The sequence below is a fragment of the Rhinoderma darwinii genome, chromosome 6 (assembly GCF_050947455.1).
Source record: "Rhinoderma darwinii isolate aRhiDar2 chromosome 6, aRhiDar2.hap1, whole genome shotgun sequence".
Taxonomy (NCBI): Eukaryota; Metazoa; Chordata; class Amphibia; order Anura; family Rhinodermatidae; genus Rhinoderma; species Rhinoderma darwinii.
In genome coordinates, this window is record NC_134692.1 from 39662926 (window position 1) to 39684954 (window position 22029).

A 22029-nucleotide genomic window follows, 5' to 3' on the forward strand; every position below is an offset into this window, starting at 1 on the left:
GAGGTCTAGAGAATTTTTTACTTGCATTCTTTTCAGATAAATATGATCTTTTCTAAGGTTGGGTATTTTTTTAAACAGGCAATCCAATAAACCTGTCTTATTAAAGGCCTTGCAAATAATGCAATGTTAGCATTAATTCTGCTTCTAATTAGGGTTGCACGATGCATCGAAATATCAATACTATTTAGATACTGTGCACCCTGAAACGGTTCAATACCATTAATTCATGTATTTCGATACTAAGCTGTGCGGTCGCACAGCTTACTATTGTAACACATGAATTTAGTCAGAGTGCGGCTGTGTGATACATGTGATACAGCCATTGCCCTGCTCCTGAGAAGTGTGCGTGCGCATTCAGCATGATGTGTTGTGGCCGGCGCTGCACTAATGAGCGCTGGCACTACAGACAGAACAGGGCGGGCGCACTGCAATGCACCCCCATGTTCTCTGTCTTCAGGGCCGGCTCCACCGTTCATCAGTGCAGCGCTGACCGCGCGCAGTTGTTGTCAGGTGCAGGGCAATGGCTGTATTACACAGCCGTAGTCCCGCTCTAACGGCGGATATCAGAGAAACCTCTGACCTCTACCGCTATTCCCTTGAATGCTGCGATCAATGCTGACCCCAGCATTCAAGGAAAAAATGGGAAGGGGGGATGCCCCTTTGATCGCATCACAGGGAATCCCTGTGACGCGATCGAGGGACATACCATATATGGGCAGACAGCCCAGGCTCCATTGACGGACCCCAGGGTTGGCTGACCATATTTCCTGTTAGGACATATCCAAGTATGCCCTAACAACTGCCTGTGTAATATCAGTACACAGGCTAATGTACCGGCATATAGATATGACTACATTTAAAGTTTAAAAATCAAAGTAAAAAAAATAAAGTAATATTAAATAAAAAAAAGAAACTATTTTTTTACAATAAACATTAAAATAAAAGGCTCAATACATAAAATATACACATTCGGTATCGTCGCGACCATAATAAATGACGCTATAATTTTTTTGTGCAGGTTAAGATGTTTACGTTGTAAATAAAAACTGCTTTCTCATTTATTAATGTGAGGCACGAGGTATTATGAATTTTGAACCTCCATGTGCCTCACATTAATAGTCAATAGCCCCATCATGTACCTCACACTAACTCAATGTTGTCCATTATGACAGTGAGAAACATGATGGGGTTAAATACTATTAATTTGAGGCACATGTGCCTCACATCAGAAAACGTAAGAACTTTTTTTTATTTCTTATTATTCGAAAAGCATAGTTTTGGTTTTGAGAATCGCAATACTACACAAAGTATCAGTATCGAAGTCCAAGTTCTGGTATCGTGACAACCCTACTTCTAATACAGCTGTGTTCTGCGGCATGTAAGAATATTCACAAATATGTAAATGCTTCTGAAGGTGGTCAAAACTGGCCATACACAAGAGCTAGCTGTTAGCTGCGTGATTGATCAGCCCTAGCTCTCCAATAAACATGCATGTTCGTTCAGTAGTGGGAAGGTAGATAAGTGGCTGACAAACACCTCTGGGAGCCACTGCGCTCCACAGCACCCAATGAATCTGACATATTGAAAATCGTATCTGCCTAGCACATGCTTTCCTTGGACAGTCATCAGTGGACCGGATTTCCCCATGCACATTAGATTACCGTATTCTTACATTTTTCAAATCTTCAATGTATATGGACAACTTTTTTAGGCCTTATTCACACAAACCTATTTCATGTACTGTGCTTTCCGTTTAAATAACTGACCGCACACTGACTAATGCAATTCAATGGCGCTATTCACAAATCCTTGTTGTTTTTCATGGAGCGTGTTTGCTGCGTTAAACTCACAAAGTCCTATTGTGTTCCGTTTTTGTGGATCAGGCTCGCCCATTCGAGTCTACAGGTGCGTTAAAAACACGGACAGCACACAGACAACGTCCGTGTTTCACACATCAGTTGCTAAAGAAACGCAGAGGAAAAAAGTGAAACCAGCGTTGCAGAGGAGAAACCCGTACAATGAAAACAGATGATGCATGGAAACCACGCTGACACAACAGTCATGTGCATGAAAAACAGCCAGTTTTTTTTGCAGACGCGAATCGGACAAGCTCGTGTGACTAAGTCCTTACTTTTTGAAATGTGTAGTTTCCTGTAATTGACCTCAGTATCCTTCACACTCCTGGCGGTCCAAAAGGCTGAGGTCTGTGCTACATGGCAAGGTCTTTGTTGTGCAGCTTTACCTGTCCATCTCTCACATCGTGTTTTTTATCAATTTCTCCCAGGTCACTAAGGGACAATTTATCTAAACCAGAAACAGTTAGTCTGTTTACCACGTGTTGACTTTTGTCTTAGGTTTATCAAAGAATCTGCGACAAGTCTAAGGCTGGGTTCACACTGAGTTTTTTTGCAGGAGGCAAATCTGCCTCAAAATTCAGTTTGGAATTTTGCGGCAGATTTTCCTCTGCCTGCACGCCGATTTTCGCAGCGTTTTTCACCATTTAGCGCCGCGGGCATAAAACACAGCGAAATACGCTTCCTATGCCTTCCATTGATGTCCCACTCGCGGGAAAAAAACGCCTTCACCTTTTGGCGCATTTTCCGACGTAGTTTCCGCGTCAAACGTGTCAAAAAAACTCAGTGTGAACTGGCCCTTAGGCTGAAACTCCGATTTCTGTGTGTTATCTGCACAAATAATTGGGCAGATTTACTAATGTGTCTGCACCTAGAATGTTCTGAGAACAGATCTTTACACCTCTCGAAACTTTAAAAGTTCTGAAAATGGGCGTGGCTTAAATTTTGCCAAAGATCTTACATAAAATTTAAGCCAAATCACAGGTGGTATGAGGAGGAGAAAAGTGTCTAGTTAGACTCACCATATGTATCATATATAGCATGCACCACTGTGATTAAAATTTGGTGTTTCTTCTGACTGCCATGTCTAAGTTTAAAACATACACAGTTTAGTAAATCTACCTGTGTGGTGTTTTTTTTATATTTAACTTTTTATATATATTTTTTTTAATATATATTCCAAAGTGCATTCGTTTATTTCTCGCTGGTTATTACAAAACCCCCAGTTATTTGCTTTAGATGCGGAATGTCCGTGTATTTGGTGAAGATTTAGGTGTAGAATTTGCGCTGACCTCCTTAAATACTGAACGTGGCCAAAACTTATCAAATATCTTCTCGATCTACATCAAGGTAAATATAATTGGGTATTACACAAGTTTCCATTTGAAACCAGCAAGTTGATCCTCAAGTTTCGGTCTATTTTATCTTCATGGACTTATATTCTATTATGCAAAACTTTGAACATTATTCCTGTTGACAAGTCGCATCACTAATTCCCAAACAGAATTAACGTGACTGCCCGGCAAATGAGTTTCCTTGTACAACTTTTATGTTTGCAACAAATGACTTTCTCTTTCTCATCCTAACATGTTAAAGAAAAAGTAAAACCGTTGTGCAACATTTCTATTAAGTCCCCAATCACACCATCTTCATTCACGTCGGGAAAGCTCTCCGCGCTAAACGTGTACATAAGGCTCCGTTAGTCCAACTGAGACCAAGAGTGTCCTTTTTTTTTTTTTTTTTTTTGGCTATGCTATTTCTTCCCGCAGGATCCCACAAAAAAAAACTTCTGACTCGCAGTGTTTTTTAAAATACGAGTTTATGGGTGACATATGCCATACGCCATGGGATTTTTAATATTTGTATACCGTTATAGTCTATGGGTAAGAGATACCACTATTAGGCATCCGTTTAACGTATCAGTCACACAGGCTAAAATGGTATATGTTTAACGGAAATGTCATGAACTCTCATGACCCCAGTTCCAGGCGTTTCTGTTTAACGAATACCAATATAGTCTATGGTGATGAATACCACTGTTAGGGCATCTGTCATAGCCGGCGTTTTAACTTGTATGGCGGGAGCTTTTCACAGCGTATGTGTCACGCGTAGTGCAATAACCTGTCGTGAAGCTGGCCTTTTCCGAATTTTAGCAGCTAGCTGACAACTATGCATCTAAGGCTATGTTCACACCTGCGTTGTCATTCTGTTCTGCTCCACCTGTTCGGTTCCGTTGCACAACAGACACTGCCGGTGGCTGATAGAACCCATTGACTTTATTAGGTCTTGTCAAGTTGTCCGTGATCTGTCGAATCTGCAACGGAGGCCCCTAACGGAGCCTCCAACACTGATGTGAACGAGGCCTTATGAATTGCATGCATTCGATTAGTTTCTGCTGCAGAGTGAGCCTGAACTTTGCGGCAAATTTGCATTTGTAGTTTCTGAACTTTTAAAAACGAGCATATCCATTAAAACATAAAACATGCGAGAGATGAGGCAAGCTGGGGATTTTAACATCCCGCAAGTCGTTGGGGTGACCTATAATTGTTGGACCAGGCAGATGTGCACTGTGCACTCGGTCACACTCGGTCCACAAAAGCAAAGCTCACTATGAAAAACCTTTATGGGATTTACTTAAAATCAAATCCACTTTAAAAGTACAAATTCACCGTAATAGGGTAGACGTCCTGATGTGACAGGTGACCATAAATTAAATCAAGAGTCCCCGTCACACACTATACCAGGCTATAACCATTAATATCCCATTCCAAAACGTTCATTATCCATATAAGCAACATTTATTATTATTTTTTATTTATTTATTTTTTTATCCAATCCGGCAATATCATTCTTGCTCTTGACCGATCCTTGATTCCACGTTACCATGAGGGGTCATCGGTACAAGAGGAGTTTTAGATAGGGACGAGAGTATTAAGAGGACACCTTTCGCTATAATAGCTCTCACCCAAGCACCTGCCTAAAAGCAGAGGTATTGCCTCCAAAAGGGCACCCCTACTTGCCATCTGTCCCTAGTTACTCCTAAGGTTATGTTCACACGGCAAACAAAAAACGGCTGTAAAATACGGAGCTGTTTTCAAGGGAATACAGCCTCTGATTTTCAGAGGTCTTTAAAACCACAAACGTTTTTTGGGGAGTTTGCAGCCTTTTTTTTTTTAAGCTGTTTTTCAAACGGCGGCGTAAAAAAAATGCCCCGTTTGGAACGAAACACCATTTTTCCCATTTGAAAATGGGCAGATGTTTGGAGACGTTCAGCTTACATATTTTCAGCGGCATTTATGGCATGAAAAACGGCTGAAAATAAGCCATGTGAACATACCCTTTAGACTGTCCTGACGTGTTTTTTTTTTTTTTTTTTTTTTTTTTTAGGAGGTGCATATGTAGAACCAAATGACGAAAGAATGAAAAAATACCACAAACATGATTATCAATAATGGCTCATTTGATGATGTAAAGGCAATGATGGCATAAAGGATTTAAAAGTAGGATTGATTGTAATGCATTGGGGATCTAATAAAACATGGTTCATTTAAGCCCCTTGGATTTGCTGAACACATCCAGTAATTCCATTGGGGTTCTTGACGTAAGATTTTATTGTTCCAGTTGCCACCTCTTGGTCCAGAATATGCCTTCTAAATCTATATGTTCCAGAATATGCCTTCTAAATCTTTGTTCACATTAGGGCTAGGTTTTTCCATTCTTCTGTTCAGTTTATTCGCTCTTCTGTTCCCCTAACGGAAGTGCTGTAGCCATTGCATCACTGGTACTAACTGTGCTATTTGTTTGAGTATTTTTTTTTACCGGAACTGCACCAGAAGTCACTAACTGAGCCTCCAACGCACATCTAAACAGAACCTAAGCTATCCCCTGGTCTACATAAGATACCCATTGTTTTGTCAGTTTCATTGTCAAAAGTACCTATTCGGCGTATTGGCTGTCTGGTTGTGTTCTGCTTCGAAATGAACATTAAGCCTCCCTTGCTATTGGCTGCACATTTTAAACGCCCTGTTTAGTACAGGTAATGAGTATCCTCTTTTTGTGTGAAGTGATCTCTTAACTCTAAGTTGTAATTCTGGGAAACGCTACAGTTTCTTCTAATACTCGAGTATTGTTCCTTTGGCTATCCTATCTTTACTACGCTGAGAAATTCATTGCCCTGAAAGTTTAAAACTGTTGCTGTGGGTTTTTGCTAAGTATTTGTTTGTAAACAATCTTGGTCATCTTTATAGATTTGAGATTCATATTTGGTATTGATTTCAGAGGTAAATCCTAGACCAACCTCATTGATTTTTCAAGTAGTCCATGAATTTCTTAAAGCTAGTCGGCAAACTGACAATCAGGATGTTATCTATATAGTGCCCCCAGAATAACATCGGGGGGGAGGGGGGCTCCACTTAATATCCCCATCCTAAACATGCTAGGTCATCCCAAAAATGCTAGGTGGATATTTAATACACCTGTTAAATCCGTCAGTCTCCTGGTGACAACATGAAACAAGGATGGGCCAGTGTATCTTGTGAGTAGGAATATAGATATATTAGGACTGGGCGATTATGACCTAAATCAAAAGCACGATTATTTAGGACACACTCATTGCATACCACTCCCCCTATTTGCATGCTAAACCATTGAATTAATATTTAGTGAATGGCAGAGCAGGGACCTTACGGCTCCTTGTTCTACCCTTAGTTTCAACTGTATCTGCATCCTGAGCACACAGATACATTTGAAACCGTGAAAAATAATCAAAGTACCTGATCTGCACTGGGTGACGACTGTTGATTGCGCTGAGTTTCGTTTTGTTTTTTTTCATTGTGGTTTTGTAATGGTAGATACATATGATAGTACGAAGCGATGGCTAAAATACTTGCAGGTTCGGTAACATACCTTTAATTCAATGTGTAGTCCTCTGTCGCTTCACGGCGTCATCCATATCCTTGTGAATTGTATTTTATTTTATTTTTATAGTTTCTTTTCAATAGAAGTTTATAAATAACTTACTACATTATGGCTTGCATGCATTCATTACACTGCCATATTTCACTCCTCATCAAAGTGCAAGATTAATATAATATACACTGGGGACGTGCCGACCATCTGTAGATTCACGTCCTATCCGCATATACCCCGTGCGGCCAGGACGTGAATCTGCAGACCTCTACTTCTGCCGGCATAGCACTGAGGAGAGCGCTCTGACGCCGGCGGTGTCCGTGTCCCCGACTCCCCAGCAACCTGTCCTCTGACAGCCGAACCGATTGGTTCGGCTACAGAGCATGTGATCTCCATTATTAAACGCGGTTTCAGAGACATTGGCATCTATAATGACATTGTCAGGATGGTGAAAACAACAAGCTGCAAAGAACACAATTACTTCTAATTTGATAGCAGAAGACCGACCATTTTGAATGCCACTAATCTTTGTAGTTCTGCATTAACATCCCTGAAACTCACAGCATTTCCTATCGCCCATTAAAGTCTACGGATGCGTGAAACAAGACTGCACGCAGACTACATGTGCCATCCATTTTTCACTGATCAGTTTTTTGTTTTTTTTTGCGGATGACGCGCTTGTATGAATATTTATTTTCTTGCACTACTTGGGAAGACTTGCTGTTCTCAATAATACTGTTACTCTGAAAATGACACGGGTATTGCTGACAGGAAACAGGCGTTTAGGTTGGTAGGCGACTTTTAAACAAAGGAAGACTTCTCCCTTATTTCTGTGTTTTTTAATTATTCCAGAAACTGTAAATGTCACTTGTTTTTCATATGGGTTTGGTCACTCAATGCCATGTGTTCCCTGTAACATTAGATAAGCATACATTTCCTTTTTAATATACCACGGAAAAAAATTAAGACTTACTGATGTCATAGACTTGAAAATAACCCACACCGAGCACAATGAGTTCTACATAGATAAATGTTTGCGTTTGACAGTTTTACCTAAAAGTTGTTACCATTTGTGATCCAAGAACTTGAATACGATGTCCTTTTTATGTCTGGTTAGTTTAGTATGAAGCACATTAGGGACTTTCAATGGGTTAATAAACAACTTCAGCAAAACTGAAAATTGCTTTGGACAGGATGACCGTCTATTTCCTTGTGCCGGCAGACCCTGTGAGATAAAGAAATAAATTGATGGACCTAGTGTATACTTTTTAATCTAGTTTAATATTGCCAAATCGGCTTACAGTTACCATTTGGCAGCAAAGGAACCATCAACTCGGGAATACTGACTAATAGGGGGTCTGTAAACTGGCAAATATCTCCGTCTGTTTGAAACATTTGTCCAGCAACATTCTCCACTACCACTAGTGAGATCTTGTAGGTTTCATTGTTTAAAGGCAATGTCGGTCTTCGGAGCAATTTTATTTTTTTCTTATCCTAGTGTAATGAAAATAGAAGCAACTTTGTGAATTTTCTATCCTATTTTGTTTAATCTGCTCCTATTTAAATGTCCTATACAGACTGATTTATCTCTCTCTAATCTATATAAAAAAATATACATTCTCATAAACTAACAATTAGCAGTATATTGGTACTTTAATCTTTACATCATGCTATTGTACATTGAGGTACAGTTCTCTCCCAATCGTATGTATTTCCATCTAAAATATCATAAGAACATATTTTTTGTTCTTCATTATTGGCGACAAAAGGCAAAGACAACTGTGTTAAACCACTAATGGTGCCGATGGTTGCCATTCCCTATCCCTGAGTGACTTGAGTGTGACCCACTAATGATACGAAACGCACTGGTAAAGCATCTGCACGTTTGTATTGAGGGCGCATGTACAGGAGATGACAAAAGGTCATTTGACACCTGTCTAATTGAGGTAGTGCCCGGAGCTCTGTGCGTGGTTTACCCTAGTTGAATGGCATCAATGGTTGACATATCAGCGGATTGGCACGTCATCAGAAGGGAAGTTGTTTAATGGGTCTGCACTGTAATTTAAATAGAGCAGTGAGACTTGGCATCCTCGCTCACACGTGTGGCGCTACCAATCCTTTTTAGTGCATTACAATAAGGGTATGTCCACACGTTTAACAAAATACAGCTGAAAATACAGAGCTGTTTTCCCCTGATTTTTCAGCCGTTAAGCAACTGGCGTTTTTTGCGGCAGTTTTTGGAGCTGTTTTTTTCTATTGAGTCAATAAAAAACTGCTCAAGAAGTGACATGCACTTCTTTTTACGAGGCTTTTTTTACGCTAATTTTTTTTGAAAATGAAGCGTAAAAGAAATGCCCCGTCGGAACAGAACTCTGTATTTCCCATTGAAATCAATGGCCAAATGTTTGTAGGCATTCTGTTTCCGATTTTTATTTTTATTTTTTTTAAACGTCCCAAAAAAACGGCTGAAAATAGCCCGTGTGAACATACCCTTTGGGTTACTCCACTTATCACTATTGAATGGCTCTTCCTTACCTGCTCAGTTTGTTGGGAGTAACTAAGCCTACGGGCTTCTGTATCTCTGACTGCTGTATATGTGCAGCTCTATAGAGATTCCAATCCCGCATTAGTCCATATGCTATATTGTGTATCTTTTAGCTACCATTTGTTTTACTCTTTGCATTTTTTTTATTTGGTCTAAATCTTGTTGCCTACTTGACCGGTCACTATGACTTTAGTAACTTTTACGTACTGATGCTGTATGCGGGGAAAACATGTTGGAGCCCTGTATATAGGTGAAACTCTGACTATACATCTAATGTTAAGTGCTAATCCTTGTTGCCGGTTCATGTGTGGTGTTTGAGTAAATCTGTTTGCTTGGTGTTATTCATTCTACTCCCTTTGATTACTCTAGCCCTACTATGTTTTGTTGTTTTTTTTTTTTTAACAAATATCCCCAAAATTTCTTTTACTGGCTGTTTTTTTTTGTTTTTTTTTTTTAGTCTGTGATTGGTGCAACTTTCAAAACGCTTTTTATTAAATGTTTTTACTTTTTGAGATACAGCTGCTTTATATACAGAGCAGCTTTATCTAGTTCTGAAACCTGTATCTTTCAGGTCAGCGGCACTGACTTGTTCACTGATACAGGTTTTATTGCTAGATACAGCTGCTCTGTATACAATATACAAAGCAACTGTATCTCAAAGTAAAAATTTGTAATAAAAAGCATTTTGAAAGTTGCACCAATCACACTGAAGCATATTTATTAAAAAAATGTAAAGGTGCCTTTTTAATATGTTTCACCTAAATACTTTAAGCAATAGGTCATTTTCCGATGACACATTTGCCTTTAATAAAGACCTCTCGGGACAGGTTGGAGATTGGAATCGCCCATTGCGGGGTCTGTGTGCAGTAAAGGTAGGAAGGTACTAGGGTTTTTTTTTTGTTTTGTTTTTTGTCATCCTGTCTGAGTCTTTTTAATTAAGTTCTCTTTATTTTTGTTTGGACTAGTGGACTTTTAGGGCTTACTCAGACAGGGAAAGTTGGCTGAGTGACGGCCGTTTTTTTTTTGTTTTTTTTTCATGGCTGTTACATTAAAATGAATACATGTCTGGGGCTATTCACACAGCTGTTTCTTTTCAACGGACCACGTGAACGGTCTGGGGAAAATAATAGGACTTGTCATCACTCAATAAACAAGTCTATGATGGATCCGTGAAAACGCGACCCGCACAGGTGATTTGTCACCCGGTCGTGTTGATATAGCCTTATTGTCTGTGGTTAGTTTCCAAAGAGACTCCAATTCACAAACCCCTGTAGTCCGTTCCTGCAGCCCTGCTACGTTTAATCTGCCCGTCACTTCTTCCTAAACTGCCGAATGTATGGGAGTATGACTGCAGGATTAGACGGCAGTGTTTGTCTGATTTCATGGATGCATGATATTAATAACTAGAAAGGGAAAATCTCTAAACTGCCTGATGGCCGACTACACCTTCTAATGTGGGGAGTTATAAATGTAGCTTTAGTTCGGCGATGGAAGAATTACTGTAGACTTTAGCAGCCAGTCGGAGTATTTTTATTCTATAGCCAGACTATTTAGATCCTTCTTATAGTCATTGATCGAAAATAAACCCAAACGGTAATTGACAACAGAAAATGTCTAGGTGCGTTTTTAGTAATCTGTCCCCTGAGATTTTTCTAACCATGTTTTAATGTATGACCAGGCTTAAAAGTTCTTCATTAAATCTGGCCTTTCCATTTTCTGGGATGTTTGATTGGAAGCCCCTCTGCCGTTCTGTATGAGCTGCATTACTACGATGCATTCTCTTTATAGTCTGCATTTCCATGGGGACATGTGCAGCCATAGTAGATAAGCTGTTGACTAGTGGTTTTTGTTTTTTCTGCCGGGGGCTGTAGCAGGTCTTGCTATTTAAAACTTTTATCATTTGGGAGTTTTCCCATCTGTCGGATTTTTCTGCTTAGACAGAGCGGCTTCATTGCTGATCTCTTCTAAAGAAAGCCCTTACATTTCCAGGTGAACACTGCTATCTTGTGGCTGTGATGTGGAAACTTTATTTTTTCTTTATTCCCTCTTGGCTGCGTGAACATTGAGCGAATAAGGTTTTTACATTACTCTGTTGGTGTTGTGCAAGAAGGACACCTAATGTATACATACAAATGATGTGTAATGCATGTGTGTATCGTTTTTTTACTTCCCAAATGGGACATGAAAAATAAATCTATTAAGAGAACGTTTCAAAAAGATTTCGCTTTTAGTATTTTTTTTTAATGGCCGCATGTTCTTAGGGTAAGTCCAAACAGGGTTTGCCATGGATTTCTCCCTATGCATTGTGGATCTGGCACCGAATATCCATGGTGTGTGAATTTACTTTATTATGAAAAAAAATAAAAATATCAGAACCCCTGCCATAAAGAATAACGCTCGTGATCAAAGCCCTAAGTATATTAGATTGTGGTATTGCTTTGTTGTGTATAGAGGTCATTGCTGTTGCTAAGTTCATGTTTCTTTATCGCTTTCATATGTTTTGTTGCTATGTTTACTTTCTATACATCTGAGTAACCTGGTTTATCGGAGTGTGTAGCACATATATATTTTTCCATTTGTGTGCTCTTATGTTTTTGTTTTTTTCCTCTACGACCTAATGTTTACGCAGCTTCTGAAATGTCCCGTTTTTTTGCTGTTCACCTTTTCTTGGATTTCAGACCTAGATTCATATTTCCAAAGTGCAATAATATAAACACTACACCGAGCACATTGGAAGCTTTTACTGCCCACAATGAAGGTTTACCTCCTAGATCTTACAGCTGCCAAGCTATTGTAAGACCTCTCTTTGCAGTACAGGAAATTGGTGCGTGATTCATATTTTCGGTAACTGCTTTTTACAACGGGATTTCTTTGTTTAACACGTCACAAGGTGCTTCCTCTTTACTTTGGAAAATATTGTGCAGGTCTATTCCTTTTTTTTTTATTTTATTTTTTTTATTCACACGGTTACATATTTGTCTCGTGGGTTGATCAAAGTTGAGGTTTACTGCAAGGAAGACGTTCTCTTTCTGCATAGCCCTGATACGTTTTTATCTTTTTAACAGCTGATTTTTCAAGCATCTTAAAATAGCCTAGCTCTCTAGAACATATTGCCGTACTAACACATGAGCATCGCTCCTAACCATCTTATTCCTTTCAGTTGCAGAGTGCAGAGGAGGAACCTCACCAAGTTCCACCCATAATGAATCTGGTATTAGAAAAAATAGGCAAAGGTAAGAAGTGCATGTTTCCGTAAATCTCCTATATTTAGTTTTCGAATTAAAAACCGATACTGAGGGGAAAAAAAAAAAATATATAAATATATATATATATATGTTTGTATGTGTAACTTTTTTTTTTCTTCCGTACATTGTTGAGGGCAGCCATCTTGTCCGGGCTATGAGCAGCAGTTTAGAGAATTTCTTTACAGCAGCCCCATTGACATTCGAAACCTCCCACTCCCAATACAATGACCTATGCATAGAGAATGCTCAATGACTTCTGCATACTTCTCAAAATTTAAGTATGTCTTTATGCCATTTTTGTTGTCATTAAAAAGTCTTAAATTATGGCGCCATATTTGTGCAATTATTTGCAGCTTTTTGCTGTTCTACTCCACTCGCCACTTAAATAAAGCTGTGCATGGTTTACCTGACAGATTTAATATAATTTCCACCAGAACTTGGTGGAAATTATAGCGGAAATTACCCCGGGTCATAGATGCCGTAGATTTTTCTCCAACACATGGGAAGTCGCTGTTTCAACATTTTATTGTCACTGCTTTCTCCTCGTGAAACCCCGCCAGTCTTAGAAAACAACCTATTGGGGAAGCTTTACGGACTGAGGTTTATGTCCAGGTTCCGGCGGAAAAATGAAGCTCAGGAAAAAAATATGCAATTAAAAAACGTCGTTTTTAAGTACTTTTTTATTTAAAAAAAAAAAAAGTTATTCCCTCTAAAAATAAACTAAAACGTCCTAAGTTTGCGAGTCCCTAGCAAAAATAAAATCTATTTTTGACTTTTTGAATGAAAATGTTGGCTATTGCTTAGTAACATGCACCGTCAGGTGACTGCTGGATCTCCATGATCCTGTGAATCGCTGGTGGCACACATTGCTCAGGGATAGATAGGAGCACCGCACAGAGGAACTCTTACAGCTGTGGATTAGAAAAGGGCCCTGGGGAGAAGTGGCAGAAGAGACGGCCTGACTATTTCTTATTCAAAATGGCTCCTTCAGTCTCTACTTTGTAGTCCGTTTGCTTGCGCTTTGCACATTAAGGGTATGATAAATTTACTTTTTACAACCGTTTTCATGGATAAGCTGTTTAATCTAGTTCAATGTAAATGGTAGATCCGAATGATCACCCACAAGTAAAACAAGGGTGAGTTTCACAGTGAATTATGAAGAAGCCATTTTTTTTAAAATTCAATGATTTCTGATAATAGAGACCTAATTTTATCATTTTTAGATAATCTGCTGAGGACTGCTAGCCAGCATTCTGATAGCAGTGGATTTGCTGAAGATACATCCGGTGACTGTCTACTGACAAATTCTCTTCCGGTAAGTATTCATCATTGCTCCAAGTTAAATCCAACAAAGACTTTTTAGTTTGTTCCACTAGACACTCAATTCTTCTGCAGCTCAGCAGGCAGAATAACAAATATAAAACGTCTTATCGAGCTATTCTTTATCTAATAATCCTTCTCCACTGTTCATTTGTCTATAGGTTTCCTTGCACTGTACTTTAAGGGCTTGTCCACACACAACGGAATTGTTGCAGAAAATGTCTGCAGCAATTAGTTGAAAGTCAAAGGCTTTCCGCTGCGGCAAAAACACACCAGTACCTCCGGTTTTTACGGCAGAAAATGGTGCGCAAATTGCTGCGTTTTTCCCACTGTTAGGAAATGAAGACATCTCCTCTGACAAACGCAGCAATTCTGGACACTTTCCGCTGCAGGAATTGACATGCTGCGGTCTGAGAAATACGCACCGCAGGTCAATTTTGGTTCGGAAATTTTATGCAGCATGTGGATGAGATTTGTTAAATCTCATCCGCTATGCTGCTACTGTGTTCTGTGTTTTTTTCCGTCCGAATTTCCGCCCATAAACGCGGCAATTCCGCGGAGTGTGGACGAGCCCTAAGGGTTTATACAAGAGGTTTGACTGTTTTAAAGTCCTGTTTGGAAGGAAACCTGCCGCTCAGTGTCTCAGGAGTTGGTTATATTGCAATGGCAGTTGTTGCTGTAGTCGCTGTCCATAAGGAATCTTGCACTCGACTGTTGTGCCACTCGGGCTGTTTTTGACGGCATCCGAGTGGCACCTGATAGTCCTCACAGACCCATTCACTTTAACAGTCGTGTGTGTGTGTGTGTGTGTGTGTGTGTGTGTGTACATACAAAGCACACAAACATACATGCACGCACGCACGCATGCACGCACACAAACATACATGCACGCACACAAACATACACACATACATACATACATACATACATACATACACACACATACATACATACATACATACACACAAACATACATACACGCACACAAACATACATACATACACGCACACATACATACATACATACATACACGCACACAAAAATACATACATACACGCACACAAACATACATGCATACACGCACACATGCATGCATGCATACATACATACATGCATACATACATACGCGCACACAAACATGATGTATCTCTATTTGGAGATCATTACTATAAATGTTGATGTTAAAATGTAAGATGTCCTAAGGGCATGTCCACACACAATGGAATTGCTGCATAAAATTTCTGCAGCACTTCCGTTGAAAGTCAAAGGCTTTCCTCTGTGGCAAAAACGCACCATTCCTGCGGTTTTTACGACAAAGTGGTGTGGAAATTGCGTTTTTACAAATGTTAGGAGATGGAGACATCTCCTCTGAAAAACACAGCAATTCAGTCCACTTTCCGTAGCAGGAATTTACATGCTGCGGTCCAAATAACACGCACCAATACGCATCAATTTCGGCTGGAAGTTTTACGCAGCATGTGGATGAGATTTGTTCAATCTTATCCACTATGCTGCTACTGTATTCTGCTGCGTTTTTTCAGGCCGAAATCCCGGCCAGGAAAAAACGCAGCAATTCCACAGCGTGTGGACGGGCCCTTAGTGTCCTAAGAGGCAATGCATGTACTTACGAGCTCCAGAGATGACTAGATTAAAGGGGCTACAGTGCTGGTAAGGTAGAGAGGCCCCTTGCACAGTCTAGTCTGCACTATGCAGAGCATGCAAATTATAAAGCCGTAACCTAGTGATCAACAATGTTGAAAAACTCCATACAGGTTGTTTTTTTATTTTAATATTAAATGGATGATGCATCACAATTTTTCCTCACTATGTTGAAGTATGCACATTTTGTTCTGCAAAGATGATCTGCTGATCCGAAGAGAGGAGGTTTTTTTTGTGTTTTTCAATGATTCACAAATAAGGGAGAACAGTTCGCTTAACTCTTTTTGTACCGTCGCCACATTCTTAAAACATACAACTCATGTTCTTGCGGGTTGAGGCTCTCCTTTGCTGAGTGGTTAAATTATGATGCAGACTTTCTTTTGTGCATGTTTGATCTAGTACAATATTTCATTACTTTTAATACAAATGTGTTACTGACTCTTTTTGGGTGAAGGTTGACTTTCCTCTGCAGGTGCTTATTGTTCTACAAAACATCTTGCTTATTTCTTTTGACCCGATTTTCTTTGTTTACGCCGTAAACTCCTTGAGGAGTTTATGCCATAGATATTTTCAAAATATCCAACTTCCTAAAGAGATTTTCCTTACAGGAAAGATCAATCTGGCTTCTGTTGTGTAGTGTTTTTTGATTTTTCTGTTTTTGATTTTTGCCACCCTAGGTCATAGGGATTCACTTTTTATTTTATTTATCTGATAACCCAAACTCGCAAGAGAATAAGCACAGATAATCTTTTAAAATGATTGTCCTTTTTAAGTGTGTCTGTAGGTATTATCTTGTCAGGTCTATACACCTTGCTATTAGACTTTTTTGTAATGATATTATATTTCTGCATTTTGTTTTTAAGGTTCAAGATTCTTTGCAGGCAATGGGGAGTAGTGCAGATAGCTATGACAGTGAAACTACTGTAACCTCCATAGGAGAAGACCTAAGGACTCCCCTAGCACTTCACCAAAGGGAATCCATTGACCTTGATGAAGAGTTCCTGACACCTGTTGGCTTGGAAAGACAAGTCTTCTTTACAGAAAAAGAACCGGATATACATAATGGAAATGTTGAAGTCCAAAATAATCAAAATGTGGAGCTCAAGTCTAGTGAAGATTTTAACGCTGCTGTAGATGACACTCATGATCTAAGCGAAGAAGACTCTGATTTACAACATGAATGTACAGTTGATAGTGAGTTGGAAACAAACAGCGAATATGAATCCCTTTCTTACACCACTCATCACATATCCGAAGCATTGGACCATTTTCCTGCGTATGATAGATTTCCTGGTTTGGGTAGTTCAGATTCACGGTCAGTGGATCGTGTTAATGTGGCATTACAGCGGGCACAAAAGAAAATGTTTGGTTCAGAGACGGCAGAATCCAGAACTGGCCGTAGCGTAATCACCTCAAAAGAACTGTTGAAGCGGAGGCACAAGTACACAAGTTCTGGGTACCCACTGAGAAGGACTCAATCCCTGCCCACTCCACTGTTAAGTCCTGTACGAGTGGTTTCCAAAGTAAACATTGTTTTAAATTCTGGGAAGGCAACTGTGTGTAGCCCTCCATCATTTTCTTACAAATTTACACCAGAGGAGGATGATGAATTATCTGAACAAGCAGAGGAACTTTACACTACCAGTAAATCTACTGTTTTCAGGTCTCCGGTTTCTGATACAAGAGATGCCCAGAAAAGTGGCACCGGGCGAATAGCAGATCAAACGAGAAGACCACAGTCATGCACTGCCCATGCCCCATCCCACCGGTCACATTCTTCATGTTCACTTCATTCTTTACAGTCTGACTGGCATGAGAGGCCACTATGTGAACATGCTAGAGCCTGGAGCACGCACAGTGTCCCAAACTTTTCTGGTGCATCATGTGGCTCTCTGATATCCCAGTTTTCCTGTCCAGTTAACCAGAGGTTTGGCTATGGATCTCTTCACAGATCATGTTCTGGGTGTACTTTACCTTTAAGTTCTCCACCATCCACTACTGAAATGCAGCTTCGCAGAGTACTTCATGATATAAGAAGCTCACTTCAAAATCTTTCACAGGTAATGGGAAGTTAATGGTTAGTGGAAGAAGTCCATAGTAGGGAGACTTATTTTAGACTTTTTTTTTTTTTTTTTTGTGTGTGTATCCTCTAGTACAGTCCCTTTACATTGTGTCACATAAGGATAGTTTCAAATTTGTTTCTGGCACTATGAGGGGGGAAAACCTGGAAGTCTAATTTTGTCTTCCAATGAAAGAATATTTTTGTGAGCCTTGTGTTCCTGACCTCTACTAAATAAACACCCATTTTACAATACAATAAGGTAGACCACACAAGTGGCTAAAAGACGCACACCACAAATAGTTATGTATTTAAAAAATACAATTTTAGTATATTGTCAGGGATGCCGTATGAAACCGGATATTATATTTTTTGATATAATCTATGTAAAGCTTTTGACACACACTAAACTTCTAATGTGTATGTGATCTAACCTGGTCTTGAAGCCTTAGGTTGTTTTTTTGTGGTTTTTTTTGTTTTTGTTTTTTTAATTAAGTAAAGCCTTTAAGATTGGATTTTTTTTTAATTTTTAGTATCCGGTGATGCGTGGGCATGACTTGAGTGCTGGTGGTTATAACCAGAAATCTTCTATTCTGTCTCTTTATGAAGTGAGTTCTCTCTCAATAATTATTTTTGATCCATTATGAAGAAGTTGTGAGATGTGTGTAATTGTATGTTGTTCTTCAGAATACATTCCAGGAGCTACAGATCATGAGAAGAAGCTTAAATTTATTCCGTACCCAAATGATGGACTTGGAGCTGAACATGTTACGACAGCAGACTATGGTTTATCAACATCTCACTGAAGAAGAGAAGTAAATACCAGATTTTGTCCTTTTTAAACCATGCATGAGGGCTAGATTGGTTTTCCACCTTGAGGGAAAACTTCCCAAACTTGCGCAACATATTTTTACTAGTCCCATTTTGGTTATGTTGATGGTAAATCACTTGCAGCAGACTCCATTTGTTTCTATAGAGTTATAATGGTGGTCAAACTCCTCCAATCTGCATGTCGAGCCATAAGGAGACTGCTTTCCTATTTAACAATTCAATTCTTGCAAGCCTTCCAAACGATGTAAGCTTCTAGGTGATTATACCATTATACCTCCTATGAGGTATGCCACGATTTATATACTGTGTGATTTACATATGAAGCTGACAAAAAAAAACAGCCTAGGGAATCTGAGGCATTCGGAGGTACAGTTGTTCTCTATAGACTTATTTGGGTGCCTTATTACAGCTCTGTACAACCTGAAGCTTGCATGGTCCCATAATATGACCTTGTGGTGTGGTTGTACTCTAGGAATATCATCCAGGGTTTATTTAGGATAGAAGATCTTCCTAGCATTTGCCTGGATGGTTAGGCTTCCAATACTACAGGATATTCTTAGAATACATTTTTGTCTGTACAGGCAGACTGCCTAAAGCCTGGAAGAGCCAGGCTAGTTTATCTATGAAATTTCCATTCTCGTAATCACTTGGATGCAAGATTAAATTCGCTAAATGCTGTTTCGTGCTTTTTAGGTATGAAGCTGATCAACTGCAAGGTCTGAGGAACTCTGTACGAATAGAGCTGCATGACTTGGAGCTACAGCTGGATGAACGACTTCTGACGCTTGAAGAACAGCTTCGAAGTTTTCATGTTTCCTCCCCTTTTCAACGCCAGGCAGCAATGGTGCGTATATTTCATTATTTTTCTTTAAAGGCTATGTACACCTTTTGACATTTGTTTTTGGGGGTTTTTTTTATTATAAAATTGTCCATCAATCCGATTGGTGCAACCTCCTAAATACATTTTATTAAGAACGATTTTTACTTTTTGAGATGCAGCTGCTTTGTATTCTGTATACAGAGCAGCTGTATCTTGCATTGAATCCTGTATTTGTCAGATCCGCCGGACTGGCGTGTTCAGTGGCAGCGAGTTCTGTGTGTCTCTGACACGTAGAATCGAGCTGTTAACGATCACATTGAAGTACATAACTTAGATGTGATCGATTTACAGGTGGATCGTGCGTGTCCGACACGGAGGACCCGCTGTCACTGAACCCGCGGATCTGACGAATACAGCATTCGGAGCAAGATATAGCTGCTCTGTATACACAATACAATGCAGCTGTATCTCAAAAAGTAAAAATTGTTTTTAATAAAATATATTTAGGAGGTTGCACCAATCACACGGATTTGCAATTTTATAATAAAAAAAACAAACTGTCAAAGGTCTACATAGGCTTTAATTCTTTTACTCTCTCTTATGGCCACAAATACAACCGATAGTTTGTTCCATTACACTTTCTCTGTAGGGCATGTATGGTGGAAGAGGAAGTACAGACAGTTTAGTATTCTCCTCAATGTTGAATGTCATGGAGCCGGTAAGAACCATTTTATTTATCTTTTTTTTTTTTTGTGTGTGGTTTAATTCACGTTGGCAGTCAGCATTTTATCAAACTATCTTTTCATTGGAAAAGCTTAGGGGTGACCTATTTACGTGCTGGGAATAATATCTCATTATTTCTGTATAAATTTGGCATAAGTATAGGATTTTACCGATGACACACAGTATTTTGTTTTCATATATTTTTTTTTTCTCCTATATAGGTGAATGAGCTTATTCGAGAGCAGAGCCATCTAAAATCAGAGCTAGGCTTAGAAGACTCAAGACTAGAGCATGGAGTAGATCGTTGTGAATCTGTTTTATCTCAAGCACCTTCTGATTCTTCCTCCGTTTCATCCAGTCCACTTAAATATAGGAAAGGTCCACTAAAGTCTTCTGACTATAACGATAAACCAAAACTCCAAACTCAACCAGGAAAAGCTGTCTATCGTGCTTCTGTATCCTTGACACCAAGTCCTCCGACAAGAGCTGGAGCCAGTCAAAACTTTGTCGATGAGTCACCAGAAGAACATGTAAGCTTGAAATTAGAGTCCACAGAAAAGAGAGACACTGAATTTTATCCATCCATTTCTGAACAAGGTTCACGTTGGAGTCCTGAAGAAAACCAAGAATTGCAGCAAGTAATCAGAGAGGTAGGTTAAGTTCTCTCAAACATGAATTGGCTGCATTAAACTGGCTTAATATGTACGCTTGTCAAATTTGCAACAGATTATCGAGATACGGCACGTAATCACACTCGTCTGGAAGATTGCTTGTATTCCACTGACATCACCAGCTGAGAAAGTGCAGCCCCCTGATAAGTCCTATATTTGAGATCCCAACAATGTGGCAGGTTGACCACTATTGGCTTAGTGACAGTATTCAAATGACTCATGTTCATAGCGTTTTGAATGTCATACAGCCTTGATTCTATTCTGTAATTTTCATGGCCATCAAGGCTTTATGGTATATATCCATTTCATTTTTCACGGTTCTGGTTATACAGACTATTAATGACGGCTGCCAACAATGAGCCTGGGAAACAGGTCACTTTTCCATGTACGGTGCATTTGGGTAGTCTTTAGATCCTTTCACTTTTTTTCACATTTCATTATGTTGAGGCCTTGTGCTAAAATAAAAAGTCACCTTTTTTTTCCCCATCATTCTGCACTCCATACCCCATAATGACAAAGTGAAAACAGAATTTTAGACATTTTTGCAAATTTATTAAACAGGAAAAACTCAAATTTCGCTTGGACATAAGTATTCAGACCCTGCGCTATGACGCTTGAAATTTAGCTCTGGGGGCCTCCCATTTCTTTAGATTATCTTTGAAATGTTTCTATACCTTGATTGGAGTCCACCTGTAGTACACTAATTTGATTGGACATGATTTGGAAAAAGACACCCCTGTCTTGTAAGGTCTCACAGGTGACAATGCATATCAGAGCAAAAACCAAGCCATGAGGAGGAAAGAACTGAAGGTAGAACACAGACAGGATTGTGTGGAGGCACAGATCTGGAGAAGGGTACAAAAAAAATTGTTGCTGTACTGAAAGTTCCCAAGAGCACAGTGGCCTCCATAACTCATAAATGGAAGAAGTTTGGAACAACAAGGACTCTTCCTAGAGCTGGCCGTCCCACCAAACTAATCGGGGGAGAAGGGTCTTGGTAAGAGAAGTGACCAATAGCCCAATGGTCATCCTGGCTGAGCTTCAAAGATCCTGTGTGCAGAAACTTCCAGAAGGTCAACCATCACTGCAGCACTCAACCAATCTTGGCTTTAGGGCAGATGGCCAGAAAGAAGCCTCTCCTCAGTAAAAGACACGTGAATTCCTGCCTGGAGTTGGCAAAAAAGCACCTAAAGGACTCTGACTGCGCGAAACAAGATTCTGTTGTCTGAAACCAAGATTAGAATTGAGGCCAAAAAGTTTAAGCGTCGCATCTGGAGGAAACCAAGCACTGCTCGTCACCTGTCCAGTACCATCCCTACAGTAAAGCATAGTGGTGGCAGCATCATGCTGTGGGAGTGTTTTTCAGTGGCTGGGACAGGGAGACTGCTCCATTCA

General features: G+C 39.6%; 1 protein-coding gene across 2 annotated transcripts in view; it reads left to right on the plus strand.

Annotated features, from left to right (window-relative positions):
- The window catches only part of ITPRID2 (ITPR interacting domain containing 2), a 73569-nt gene that overhangs the window by 36729 nt on the left and 14811 nt on the right, over positions 1–22029 (plus strand). For both annotated transcript variants that reach the window (XM_075829540.1, XM_075829539.1), the window contains exons 10-17: positions 12467–12539; positions 13775–13866; positions 16394–17590; positions 18123–18197; positions 18277–18404; positions 19114–19264; positions 19890–19958; positions 20185–20613. In XM_075829540.1, the coding sequence (XP_075685655.1) occupies positions 12467–12539; positions 13775–13866; positions 16394–17590; positions 18123–18197; positions 18277–18404; positions 19114–19264; positions 19890–19958; positions 20185–20613 (2214 nt within the window). The remainder of the gene's footprint in view (positions 1–12466; positions 12540–13774; positions 13867–16393; positions 17591–18122; positions 18198–18276; positions 18405–19113; positions 19265–19889; positions 19959–20184; positions 20614–22029) is intronic.